Source organism: Gymnoscopelus braueri, assembly GCF_963280865.1.
Source record: "Gymnoscopelus braueri genome assembly, chromosome: 7".
NCBI classification, from domain to species: domain Eukaryota; kingdom Metazoa; phylum Chordata; class Actinopteri; order Myctophiformes; family Myctophidae; genus Gymnoscopelus; species Gymnoscopelus braueri.
In genome coordinates, this window is record NC_137608.1 from 39,391,092 (window position 1) to 39,405,848 (window position 14,757).

At 40.3% G+C, this 14,757-nt stretch overlaps 1 protein-coding gene across 2 annotated transcripts in view; it reads left to right on the forward strand.

Moving 5' to 3' along the window:
* Positions 1–6,051: 6,051 nt before the first annotated feature.
* The window catches only part of mvb12bb (multivesicular body subunit 12Bb), a 68,664-nt gene continuing 59,958 nt past the window's right edge, over positions 6,052–14,757 (forward strand). For both annotated transcript variants that reach the window (XM_080432122.1, XM_080432123.1), the window contains exons 1-2: positions 6,052–6,172; positions 9,646–9,765. In XM_080432122.1, the coding sequence (XP_080288248.1) occupies positions 9,655–9,765 (111 nt within the window). In that variant the 5' untranslated portion in view covers positions 6,052–6,172; positions 9,646–9,654. The remainder of the gene's footprint in view (positions 6,173–9,645; positions 9,766–14,757) is intronic.

The following is a 14,757-nucleotide window of genomic DNA, read 5'->3' on the forward strand; positions in this document are numbered from 1 at the left end:
TGTAAGAGATGAATTGTTTTCTAGATGCCATCAGTCGTAGACAGTGCTGAGAGGAAAATAGTCCAGCAACAGGTAGGCAACTGTACACCGAGTTGGCTACCTGTTACAATATGGACACCGAGCCCTTGCTTGTTTTTGTGTTTGTTTTTGTTTTTCACTACACACAAGGTGAGAGACTCCGAGAGCAGCGGATGAGGACAGTAAAAGGAGACCAAAGGACATGGGGATGATACTGTCCAAAAAAGTGTTTGCAGAGTCGATATTGAACACCGTTGGTTGAGGTTACTATTTATCTCATGCCAGCCAAGTTGGCACGCACATCTGGCGTTGGGTACTTAGTGCAATTATTTATGATTTCCTCCAAGATTTAAAAGCTCTTCGCCCGGCCTTGTAATGCAGTAACTGATTGCACTGCTAATGTAATTAAGGGGAGATTATGATGTCCACGTGGCACACCAGATGGTGGCATTCACAGCGATGGGGGAAGGCACAACTGGCACACCACTGCACAAGGGCAGTGAGGCGCAGTCAGTCGGAGCAGTCCAGACTCCCCACCAGACGGGGGGAAAAAGTGTGTGTGTGTGTGTGTGTGTGTGTGTGTGTGTGTGTGTGTGTGTGTGTGTGTGTGTGTGTGTGTGTGTGTGTGTGTGTGTGTGTGTGTGTGTGTGTGTGTGTGTGTGTGTGTGTGTGTGTGTGTGTGTGTGTGTGTGTGTGTGTGTGAGAGAGAGTGCGCGCACACACAAACACACACACACACATGTGTGTGTGCAAGATGGAGAGGGCCAGAATATGTGTGTATACAGAGAAATATAATGCATGCTTGTGTACATGCGTGTGTGCTTTTGATGTTGTGTTACAGTAGGTGAAAAAGTCTCATATTGTCCTAGAGATCATAAGTGAGAGCATACAACGCATCATCACAGAAGATATGACTTGAGCCAAGACAACGTTACATCTCAGAGAAATGGAGGCATGAAAATGTAATCTAGGCTATGGAAAAACGAACTTTCATACTTAGAAAAGTGGTCTTTCTTCTTTCAGCCCATGGACAATGTATAACAAATCTTTACTAGAGTAATAACTGTAACAATTGTAGAATGCAGCCTTTCTTTTTTTGTATTGTCTTGTCCTTTTTTTTCTTCCTTTCCTTTTTTTTCCTTATTTTTTTTTTTGTTCTGTCTTGTATCCTTGTATGTGTGTTTGTCTTTTGAAAATCCTTTGTTCCAATAAAAAATGAGTTAAAAAAACTACTGTAGTGTTATACTGTGGCAACAACTGTGAGCAACATCAAAATGGAACAGTTCAGTTAACGGGAACGAGGTACAGTACAGTCCTGTAGGGCATTAACATTTTCAAATTCTGTACTTCAGTGCTCAGTCAAGAAAATGGATGGCAAAAAAATAGGGAAATCTTTAATCACGCTTGGCAAAGCCATCATTTTTTAGGGATTTGTCAGCCAAGGCAACAATAAGACTATAGCCCAAACTGACCTTTAATTACCAAACAGCATGGATATTATAAAACCTTGCAAGGCATGTATATCCTATGGGGGTACTAAGGGTAGGCTTCTTAAAGCATGTTATTATAAGCTATTCAGGAGACACAGGGGTTCTTTATGTGCAGACAGAAATGTTGGGGGGGGTCATATTTGAAACGAGACCTGCAGATTTCTTACACAGCCTGTAATGGGTTCACACGGGTGATGGGGACATTTGGGGGCGCGGTAGATTTCCCAAGTTGAGATAGGGGATATTATTACTCTCGGGGTGGCGGCAACACGGAAATCTCCATCTTCCAGACTCCCCAGACTAGTGTCAGCAAATTACAAAACACACTGAATGACCTTTACACATGAGAGAGCGACCTTTGCTGTTTGCATCATATAAGGGAAAGTGCAACGTGATTCACCAAAGGCATAATTTTGTTTTACCGGGCACGCTTGTGTCAACTACTGAGTGGAACGTGAACGTTTACCATAACAATAACACGGAGGAGAATATTTTTGTACACGCTATAGTTATCAAATGGCCTAAGTGTTGACTTTAATTGAGCGTCACTATAAAGCATGAACAAAGGAATGTAGCTGTTTTAATGAACCTCTCCCCAATGCCAGCTGTAATGCTATGCACACACTTCCTACATAAGCTGCTCCCCCACAGAAACCTGCCAAGGCCATCATTCATCTTACCCCACAATCCTCAGCGTGTGATGTGCCGCACATTAAAACACTGTAATAGCTGATGGCTTTCACAGTTAGCATGTGTTGCTGATATCTCCAGACTCGCGCAATGAGTGTTTCATCACCTATTCCATAATTAGACCATTACTTTAACAGGTGCACCTCTTCTCAGCCAGAGCATTTTTTTTCTCTCTCTTTCTCTCTCTCTCGTTTTTTCGTCTTCTTTTTTCACTTTGACGCCTGAGATAGTATCAACTTCAGCATTACCGTGAATTCTAGAAAAAAGAGTGTTCATGCCTATTTTAGTACCTTGTCAACACCTCGAAGTCAGTGGTGGGGTAGGGGGAGGAAAATAAAAACATCTACTAGACCGAGACTACAACAAAGAAGCTTGTGTTTTAGAAATATCTGCAACTATGTACATTTCTCATCCAAGATCCTTTGTCATTGAAGATAAAGATGCTGTGTACAAGGGGGGTTGGCCCGGTATGATTGTCTGGCTGCATCTTAGCTCTCTTTATAGTTGGTGTTCTGCCAACCGTACACAGTAATGTTCAGTCTCGATGACTACCTCCATCACTCTCATTGACACACATAAAAGCTATGTACAGCAATTCTCTACCACTATGAGTTATGGGCACCGACTTACTGTCACTTTGTTACTAATAATGATGAGCGTAAGTGGCCTCATTGTTTGTTATTATGTTCATTAAACTAGTAGTCCATAGGAAGGTGATTTCATTTTCGCATCATGAAATCAAATACAACTAATAGCCTTACTACTAACAATAATGTAGTCTCACGATGCCAGATGATTTGAGATCTCCGCTTACTGCTCGTCTGGACTTCGAAATGCAAGGTAGTTGCTAGAATACCGGCGTGAGCAGTTGATATCTTGGTGCATGGCCAAGGCTGAACAGACCAACATGGACACTCACCAGTAACCACCCCAGCCACGATTGTTTGTTTCCACTGTTAACCATCAGGCTGCTAAACGAGTACTGAGCCCTGTTGCTATGTCAGTCTTGGCGACATAGGCCACAACACAGGTATTATCACTTTATGTGTATGATTATGAATACACTGCATTGCTGTTGCACTGGCAATATCACTTCTGTATACACATGATGGATATCTGCTGCTAAATGATGTCTCTTATTTGCACAAGCAGATATTCTGCCTCATTTATTTTTAGTGCATGCACCATATATACTGTACATATATATATATCTTTTTTTTATCCCCACCAGGAGGCCGGAATGGCCAAAGGCGAGGATTATGTTTTCACTGCTGTGAGTCTGTCTGTCTGTCTGTCTGTCTGTCTGTCTGTCTGTCTGTCTGTCTGTCCATCCATCCATGAACAGCTAATCTCCGGCACCGTTGGACTGATCGGCGTGAAACTTGGCACGCACACTCCCAGTATAGGCCCCGGCAGAAACTCTGCTCCACGTTTTGCACAAAATGCCACAAATCATGAACTTGTTTTAACGTGTTAATGTAATTCTTTGTAATAGTAATCTAAATATACAAAATAACTTGTAAATAAAGTTTTCAAACATTTGTAGTGGAGTTAAAAGTACAATATTTGCTTCTGAGATGTAGTGCAGTAGAAAATAAAGTATCTAAAAATGGAAATGCTCATGTAAATTAAAAGTACCTCAACATTGTACATAAGTACTTGAGTAGCCTAAATGTACTTAGTTGCTATCCAGCACTGCACCTTACCTTACACAATGGAGTTTTTCCTAGAATTGACAGACAGCAGAGGAGCTGAATCATGCATCCTTTATACCACAAACACTCCATTGCCATATTGACCAATTATAACATTGTCTAATCTCTTGTACCTCTGAGACACGTACAGCATATGAACAGCTTTAATGAGAGGGGTTAGAGCACAGGTCTATAGCCTGGAGGTGCACTGCAAGGACTCAGCGGTGACTTTCTCAAAGGACACATTGACAGGGATGGACACACTAGGAGATATGACCTTCGTTCCAACCACAAACGGGTCATTCTAACTAACCACACCTGGCATGGTGTACTTATTATGCAGTGGTGGAAGAAGTACTCAGATATTGTACTTAAGTAAAAGTATCAATACTGCAATATAGAAATACTCTGTTACAAGTAAAAGTCCGGAATTCAAAATGTACTTAAAGTACCAAAAGTAGAAAGTACTCATTATGCAGAATGTCCCATTTCAAGTTTTCAAATGTACAAAAATCTTTTGAAAATAGCAGATCTACAAGCTCCCAATGCGTCGCATCGCGACGCATTGTGAGCTTGTAGATCGGCTATTTTCAAATAGCCAAAGTCTAAATAGGGTTAATAATTTTTTTTTAATAATAATCAAAATCTACAAAGTAACTAGTAACTACAGGTTTCAAATAATTGTAGTGGAGTAAAAGTACAATATTTGCCTCTGAGATGTAGTGGAGTAGAAGTAAAAGTACTGAAAAAATTTGGAAATATAACGTTATACGCATATTTTCCTTATAAGAAATAAAAGTGTCAGCCAGGCTTAGTGTTTATGTATCCTATTAGTAATAAAACAAAGAAGAGAGACTATTGGAAAGTTGACACATCAAAACAACAGGTGACGAGATGACAAACCAATAAATGCAAACCTGTTTATGTACGTAGGGCGACAATGAAGACACCTGGTCCAAGGATGCAGCGCCGCTACAAAATAGAGCTATAAGACTACAATTTGAATAATTTAGGGTAATAGTTGCAAATTAAATCATTCATTTGATGGCTATTCTGAGTGTAGGGACTGCATAAATAAACTTGGCAAGGGGGGTAGCATCTGTTGCCTCGTGACAAGTTTGCTGTGTGGGTTTTCTCTTTGCTGGATTTTTTTTTGCATTCTGGGAGATGTTCCGCCTAATGTTATTTAGGCTAACACGTTGCTGCTTATCATACTTTTATCTGATTATCATGTGATTATTACAGAGTCAGTCAATGTCACAAAAGGGCGACCCCTATATAAAAAGATAATTACAACAGTTTAGGCGCAACCTTAATTTTGTTATGGCTGAATTTAATCTCAAAACTCATTGCGTAGACAATACATTACAGCCTATAAATGTGACAACCAGAGAGAAATCCCCTTCTGCCATTGATTCTTGACATTTCGGGCTACATATAAAATGTACAGGCCTCTACTTTCACAAGCTTGTTCATTTTGTGAATGAAATACTTCAATCTAGTGTTCGTATAGTCTAACTTTTGCTAGCATGTGATTAAGCCTTTATTCCACAAGTTCCACAGCAGTACACCTGCTAGACTGGAGAACCATGAACAAGTTCATGCAAGGTGATGCTGCAATTGTGCATGTTGAATCTCAGTGATCCTAATGCTCTAAATCAGGGGTTCTACACCTTTTCAGGCAGCAACCCCCCAAAAGAATCATATTTGAACTGGGGACCCCACCCCAGTTCAAGTACTTGGAATGTAGGAGTTGAGGCATTACATAGTTTGACTGGGTTCCACAGATACAATTTTGGACTCTTTCTTATATTATTTGACAATTTGGCCAATGTTTGACCAGTTTTTATAGAAATTTATTATTTTTTATTATTATTATTATTTTTTTTTAGGTATATCTTTACTTGGGTATTAAAAGGTCAAGTCCTTAAATTGTCACTTCACTGTCATCTGGGGACACCCACCAAAAAAGAAAAAAAATCATGTGGGGACCCCCCTGGGGGTCCCGACCCACAGGTTGAGAACCACTGCTCTAAATCCAAGGTCCACGCTCACGCGCAGGCCTGAGAACTCGACGGGCGGGGGCGGGGCATAGTGGCGCTATTCATGTGACGCACCTGCCAAACAAACGGATATGTTATGGTTTAAGTTAATAATCTCCTAAATACACAACATTGTAACATAACACCCCGGAAGCACAAAGTCGCGTCGCTACCCGACGGTACAAGACTGAAAAGTTGACTGCACAGTGCACCAGAAAGCAAGGCATAATACAATAAGGTATGAATCTATATGATTATTCAATAATCGAGACACCTGTTTGTTTTACCTGGATTTAAGAGCAACATCTGCGGTATTCCCCGGTAGGCACTCATCCATCCACTTCTGGTCACTCGGGTCAACACGCCTATTATCCAGACATCAGAGAACAGATCATGTGTAAAGTAGTCAGTGGTGGAAAAAGTACGCACATTTTTTACTCGCGTAAAAGTATCAATACCACAATGTAGAAATACTCTCTTACAAGTAAAAGTCTGGTAGGCATATTCAGAATTTACTTTAGTAAAAGACTAAAGTGCAAAAGTATTGGCATCAAAATATACTTGAATGTCCCATTTCAAGTTTTCAATATGTATTAAAAGATCTTTTGAAAATAACCGATCTTTACAATGCGTCGCCTATTTGTTTAGTAAAAAAAAATAACGTAACTAAAATTTTCAAATAATTGTAGTGGAGTAAAAGTACAATATTTTCCTCAGAGATGGAGTAGAAGTAAAAGTATTGAAAATTGGAAAGTAAATACACCTCAGAATTGTACTGCACTTAAAGGGATACTTCACTTTCGGGCCGGGGACACATTTAAAAAAAATATTAAAAATAAATGAAAAAAGTTATGGAAAATTCATGGCCCCCTCACGACACACAGTGTCCTACTAATGTGTGAGGGGGCCATGAATTTTCCATAACTTTTTTCATTTATTTTTAATATTTTTTTTAAATGTGTCCCCCGGCGGAAAGTGAAGTATCCCTTTAAGTAAATGTAGTTACTTTACACCACTGAAAGTAGTATTAGATGACTGTGTAAATTGCCAGAGGCACAGTGGTAGCCTACTTACTTACCAAACAAACTCCAAAAGCTTGTAACTGAAATATGAACGCGTTTAACGCGAGCAGCAATAGAGCGTCGCAGTTCCCGCCCACTTCCTGTTTTTTTTGGTGCCGGAAGAAAAAACTCAATGCATTTTTCCATTGACATTTCCAAAAATATTTATATCTATTAATTTAAGCCTCGAATCAAGCCATCATGACATGACATGAATCATGACCATAAACGTTTGATTCTGTGAAAAACAAAGGGTATTTATTAAATATAGTATATCATATAATTAAATATAAAATTAAAAAAAATCACAGAAAAAATGATTCATGTCATGTCATGATGGCTTGATTCGAGGCTTAAATTAATAGATATAAATATTTTTGGAAATGTCAATGGAAAAATGCATTGAGTTTTTTCTTCCGGCACCAAAAAAAACAGGAAGTGGGCGGGAACTGCGACGCTCTATTGTGTGTAGTGTTTAGAAAAGCGTGTAGTCCTACAACAACACAACACAAGAGATGGGTCGGAACCGCCCCCTTGCGGTCTGCATCCAGACCCTATTGCAGGGGTCTTCAACGTTTTCAGGCTAAGGACCCCCTAGCTGAGAGAGAGATGAAGCAGGGACCCCCTCTATATTGTATACAGTTGTGTTTCAGATGAACTTTTTTTTCTTTACTTGGTCTGCTCTTTTTTCCCTCTACACCTCTTTGCCAAAAATAGCCGATCTACAAGCTCTCAACGCCTCGCAGGCGTTGAGAGCCTGTAGATCTGCTATTTTTGGCTAAAGTTCTCCTCAGAATAGGGATGCTAGGGTTCAAAGATTTGGTGGCCTCCCTGTAGTAACTGTGAGGACCCCCTAGGGGTCCCGGACCCCTGTTGAAGACCTCTGCCCTATTGCAACACAATGCAAACTCAACGTTGACTGGAATCAATGTCCAGTGGTTCTCAACCTGTGGGTCATGATTTTTTTTTTTGGGGGGGGGGAGGTCCACATGACAGCAAATACAGTTTAAGGACTTTCAAGACATTTTTAATACCTACAAAAAATAAGGAATAAAAGAAAGAGAGAAAATAAATCAACAAACTAGGCTCCTATAAAAATTGGTCAAACATTGGCCAAATTATCAAATAATATAAGAAAGAGGCAACCTTTTTTGAAAATAGCTGATCTACAAGCTCACAACACCTCAAGTGAGCTTGTAGATCTGCTATTTTCACAATATTTATTTGTGAAAATTGTGAAATGTATTTGTGAGTCAAACTAAATGTGATGCCTCAACTCCCACAACTCCCACAAGTGCTTGTCAGGGTGGGGGGTCCCCAGTTCAAATATGATTATTATTTGGGGGTTAACGGCTTGAAAAGGTTGAGAACCACTGCCCAGTCTCTGCCCTAGTCGAGTGCACAGCTGTACCACTGTCTCACAGACGCCTTTTGTCAAAATGGCAAAGGTGATTTTGGAGAGAGAGGTCGGCTAGCTGAGGGTCCTGCAGTTGAGGGGCCGCCAGCACAATTGATGGGGAACAAATTAATGTTAGAAAGGAATCATTCATTCTATTAGCCAATTTGCTATCCTGTTTCATTTGAATAAGTACAGCTATCTAACATTTGTTAAAGAGACGGCTGTTTCTGGAGTAAATCCCCTAATTTGATCAGCTTAATTGTAATAGATTCTGTAAACATCAAGATTGAAAGCACTAACTTTGTCAGTTAGTACAAGAATGCTTTAAACGTAATCTAATAAAACTGTAAAGGAACCTTTGCAAAGCCACTTACCCCTTAAAAGGCTTGCATACCCATTAGGGTAAAATTCCCTAAGACAGGAATAGATAGCAATTGATTGGGACTTCCCTGAAAATATGCGATCGCTCCGTCTAATTTGTGATTTGGCGAACTCATTGGGTGGTCTCCAAGTGCTTTTTTGTCATTGGTCTCACTTGTCATTCGATCCTGGATTAGGGGACCACTTTTTCTTCCAGATGCTAATAAGCCAGCGAAAGTCAATAGTGTGTTCGAAATCATTAGAGTTGAGAGAAACCCATCTCAGGCTCACTGTGTTGTCCTGAAATGTGCAATCCAGAAGGTATTTCTTCTAAAATATGAGGATATTGTCAGTCACATATTACAATTACAAAGAGACAAGTTGTAGAATATAGAATAATTTTCCCTCACATTTTCATAACCCATCCAAATTAAAGTATGCGTTTCTCCAATGATTTTACTGCCTCAATGTAACACAGGTCTAGCTTTAACATGTAATCTATCTACAGTTTAGATTATACATTACAGATTAGATTAGTAGAGCAGAAAATATTGAGTATACAATGCAACACAGTACAGACGAACACAGTGTTTAAGCAGGGTTCCATGTTGAAGTTCTTAACATACAGCATGTGGTGCACAGTGTCTGTGCGGGTAGGCTATTTATTGTGTAGCCATCCTATTGCTTTAAAAAGGTCTCAAACTAACATAAAGAGGCACAACAAGAGTCAAAAGTATTTGACCACTATATGTTTTCAGGTCGTGATTCAGCCATTCAAATTGGATTATCAAAGCTGTACAATATTTCAGCGCACTATTTATTTAACGTATCAAATGATCATTGATCATATTGCAGAGGGATATGCTGAGGGACTTTGTGCTTTGTTTACAGAGATCCGATATGTCTGAAGTGCCAGATCAATGCTGTGCCCTGGAACAGCTGCCCACAGAGCCCATCAGTGCAGTTGGAGTGGCTGCATCGCGGAGCAAGGTCCCTGATGATTACCAAGTTGTGAGTCATGTTTCTGAACTTGGGATTCAATTCTTGAAACGTATTAGTTTGGACATGGATTTTGCTCTGGTTATTTGAAGCCTTCCCTTTGAAAGTGTTAAAGGGATAGTTCACCCCCAAAAAGACCTTTTTTCAATCGATTAGTCACCCCATGGAGACTTGAATTCATGGATATTTTTTTGTTTTTGTCGCATTCCTAAGCCAATAATTTGATGACTGGCAGCGGTTCCGGTAGGAGACACAAAGGAGACTCTTTGTGTCTCCTACCGGCACCGCTATTGGCTTAGGAATGCGACAAAAACAAAAAAAATATCTATGAATTCAAGTTTCCATGGGGTGACTAATCAATAGAAAAAAAGTATTTTTTGGGGTGAACTATTCCTTTAAGTACAGTGTTGTACGTGTTAATTCACTTTTGAGGAAACCATCCCGTAAAACTTCACAACTAAACATACTTTTTTACCAGCAATTATTATGAAATTACAAGTGAATCATTGAGGAAATTACTTGCATACTAAAGAATTCTTTATTTAGTTAGTTTTGTTTTGTTTTGTTTGTGCTAAGCTTTTATCTTTTGCTTTCTGTTAGGGTCATTTAATGAAAAACAACACTATGGCTGTAAATGCCATAACACACTATAAAACGGATATAACACAACAGCCATGAGGTTGTCAGGCTTGGAAGCAGCTTGCTGGGCTTTCTGTTGTTAGAGCTGTTTGCATGACTTATTCATAGAGTTTACTTGGATGATTAGGGGGAATGCTTTGCCCAACATTGTCATGTGTTGCCACCACCAGTCCTCCAGACTCACCAGAGGCTATGGTTTAACAATGTTTGGCGGATACCAAGCCGCGGCGGTATGGAACTTTGTGCCCGATGTTTGTTTAACACTCCAGAGAAGAGGGGGTTGCTGCCAGCAGGTTGGTTGGTACCCCTTACAACTTCAGCATTAATTTGGTTGTTAGGATGGAAAGTAGGACAGCGGATCTACTGGCTTATGGGACCCATATGTACGTGTGAAAGAGATGGAGAGCGAGAAGATGTCTGGGATTTTAACAAAGCACAAAACAAGCTCTGGGGCAGTTCTCTCTTCCTTTCTCTCTTCCTCTCTGCTTTCATTTCATCGTTTTTTTCAGCCCCTCCTTTCTTTCTTTTTTTCACCACCAGACTTCCTGCCTCACCCAACACAGCCTGATTATTGTCAAGTCTGGTAGATAATTGTGAGTTGGCATTGAATGGGAGCTTCTGGCATGGAAGTGGAGCCTGCTGGCAGTGAACCAGTGTACGCACACACACGTAGTTGTTGTGACAAACAGAGAGAAAGGCCCATCAGGCTTCCTGCTCTACTGCTTTCGGTTGCTGCATTACATTTCTGTTGATGTGTGAAAACAATGCATGTTTTGTAGGGTTTAAACTTAGTCAGAGCAGAGGCTGGTATTGGCATCAGATTTATTTAGGAATGGATTTCAGATGACTTGTAATGCTGCTCATCAATTTCCAAGTTGTAGTACATACAACGTAAAAACTGTACACGTCTACAGAGAAAGGCATTTATTTTTGAATAGAATTGAATAGAATTTTTTCAACACCATGACAGCTAATGTTTACTAAGCTCCAGTACTTTCTCATTTTAGGTTGACATTTGAAATAGGCTATCAGCAAAGAAAAAAATTGAATTGAAGGATAGCTGTTTGATCATTAGCATAAAGGAAAGTCTGGGAACAGAACAAGTGGGTGAACGCTGACAAATCTTCCACACATAAAAGTCATACCTGTGGTTATTCAAATATGACATAAACGCTGCACAACTCTGTCTTTTAGTTTTGATTGGAAATTAGTTTGTCCCTTTTATGTACACAACCTTTAGATACAAACCCATATTTATTCAGGTTATCCTTAAAGAGAGACTTTGCCAATAACCTTTGAATCGGCCATGGTGGATCTGGTTTGACTGGACACTCCAATGAACACAATTTGGCTGTGTTAGCGTTCATGGGTGGGTAGTCACTCTAGCGACTCCTACAGGTTGGTCGGTCGGTCCCCTATTCAGCAGGGAGAAGAACTAGGTCGGAACGCTGAATTTACACCAGCAGCATCACAATGCTGGCACGTTCTGATTGAGCATTGAGTTTCAATGCAAAGTCGTGCGTCTCGACCCTTTTCCACAGCGTTGGGATGCTCGACAGCAAAAGCATAATATCAAAGTTGAGAAAACCTCAATGTCGACGCTAGTGCACAGCGTGTGTAACCAATCAGAGCACACTTTGCTGTGAATAGGCGTGGAGTAGGCATAATGCACTTGAAAAGGACTACTGTACGGAACAGAAGTAGCTAATTTTATTGGCAGAAATTTTATTAGCAGTTGTCTGTGTGAAATTAATCAATATTGATCAACTACATGGCATATTTGATGCCTAAAATCTATAAATAGTGTTTATACTGTACAAACAGAGTGTCGAGCGTCTGCACTTCTCCTGCTTGTCTGTGTCTGGTCCGTTGCTGGGTGCAGGTGGTGGCTTTGATCCGCTCAGCACCGGGCTCAGCACTGGAGCCTTTCGCTGGCCGTAGACTTGTCACACACTCGACACCACTTGAAATGGACAGAAACCTACTGCTTTGTGGACATAGTGAATATTGACAGCTACACAACATACTGTACATAAACAACCCATCCCCTGTATGGTGGGAGCAGGGATACCAGAGCTCCGGTGCTCTGAGCAGCCCAGGCCAGCTGCTCTGCCAGTGAGGCTGAAAGGCACAGAGGCCTATATCATTGCTCGTCTCTCTCTGGAAGCTTATTTGTAAACAACCTATTCATTTTAGGCACTAAATATGTTATGTAGGTGCTGCTCAATCTTAATTAATTTAACATCTTACAGCTGCTAGCTTTCTTTCTTTTTAGAATTCTCTACTTTGGTACGGTCCGTTTCTTACCCTCGGTATAGCAGACACACACATTGACTCACGGTGACGGGCTGTCACTCAGAATCTTGGACAACCTTTGACACGCCACCACATATATGGCATTTAGCGCCGTTGACTAGCATCGATACTGGTGGTATCAATTCAGAAAAGAATCGGCTGGCGACTTGTCCATGGGGAAAGAGACGTGTTCGTTACACCCTCCCACAGAGCAGTGGTGTAAAGTAACTAAGTATATTTACTCAAGTACTGTACTTAACTACAATTTTGAGGTATTTTTACTTTAATGGAGTATTTCCAATTTTCGGTACTTTTACTTCTACTCCACTACATCTCAGAGGCAAATATTGTACTTTTACTCCACTACAATTATTTGAAAACTTTAGTTACTTTGTAGATTTTGATTATTATTACAAAATGTACATTAACCACTTCACATTTTGTCCGTTTGAAAATAGCAGATCTACAAGCTCACAATGCGTCGCATTGTGAGCTTGTAGATCTGCTATTTTCAAAAGACTGTTATACATTTGAAAACCTGAAATGGGACATTCTGCATAATACACATAGTACATTTTGATGCCAATACTTTTGTGCTTTTACTCAAGTACATTTTTAATTCCTGACGTTTACTTGTAACAGAGTATTTATGTATTGCAGTATCGATACTTTTACTTACTTTTTCCTCCACTGCTAGCAGCTGCAGTACAGAGAGTAAAGGTTTTTCAAAATGGAGAATTGGCATAACAACTAAATTGGGTGAAAACAAGCAAAAGGGGGAGAAAAAAAGATTTAAGCTCAATCCTGTCCTTCTGCTTGGAGGAGGACAAGTGAAAATCTGACTTAACATTTTCCAATGTGTTGAGAGCTCACTCTCTCTGCACTGGAAAGTCATCGCCAGCTCCATGTAATATAACTTATTACAGCTAGTGCGCAGCTAGTATTTCTTATTATACAGTAGGCTGGCTCGTAAAATACTGGCAAAGTTCCCCTCTAAGAAGCCCTTTTACTTGCTTTATAAATCAGCAGGTATTCCCAGTGGATGACAACATACTGTACAGTGGGTCAGCCTGTTAAACATCTCTTTCCAACTTTTTTTCTTCTTTTTTTTGGGTGGGGGCGTGGGGGTGGGTGTTCAACAGCTCTCCTTTTGTATGTTTAGAGCCTTTTGCCGTATAGTGAACTTATATACTTGTCTTTACAGTCTAGACTCTAGACTGTTAAAGGTCAAAATTATTCTTATGAATAAAAAGCCTGGGATCAGTAAACCCACAGGATGAAATCCATATACACTCAAACACTATTGAAAAGGGCACCTTTTCCCATATCGAAGAACATTATTTGACTGAACGTCAGTGGTCTTTCATTCGTGGGTTTTGGGTATTGATACTGTACCTGGCCTTGACGCACCCGTACAAATATCGAGGGTGTGCCTCGAGATATTAGTGTTTTTGAATTCATCCTCATTAGTGAGTGCTTGTACTTTATTCATGCCCTCGATCAAGGAGCTGATTTACTCTTTTGCTCTCCAGCATTGGGCACTTACATGTCTGAACTTCACCATGTTGTTCAGCACGAGAGAGAGAGAGAGAGAGAGAGCGAGCACAGGCCCAGATCAAACGGCGTCCCACAGGGATCGGGAGCTTTGCTCCAGCACCAGCCAAGCCACCCCACATCAAACACTTAAGCACTCTCACACAAACCATGCACTCGTGCACTCATGCGCCGCAACGGGGCGTTGTGTGTAATTCAAATTCACCTGAGCTTTTAGCGCGTTACCCCCTTGAACTGCATTAACACATTAAGATTATTTGAAGAAAGATAGTACTACCTTGAGATCTGAGTTCTCTGTAATTGGCCAGGAAGTTCAGTGAACCGATTTTACAAACCATAGATCTAGGCTCCCGGATCTTCTTGCTTGTGTTGGAGGCATCGTCGTTCGGCTTATTCATACCATCAGTCAGTTGTGTAAAATAACTTAAGTACATTTACTCGAGTACTGTACTTAAGTACAATTTTGAAGTATTTTTTACTTTACTGGAGTATTTCCAATTTTCTATACTCTTACTT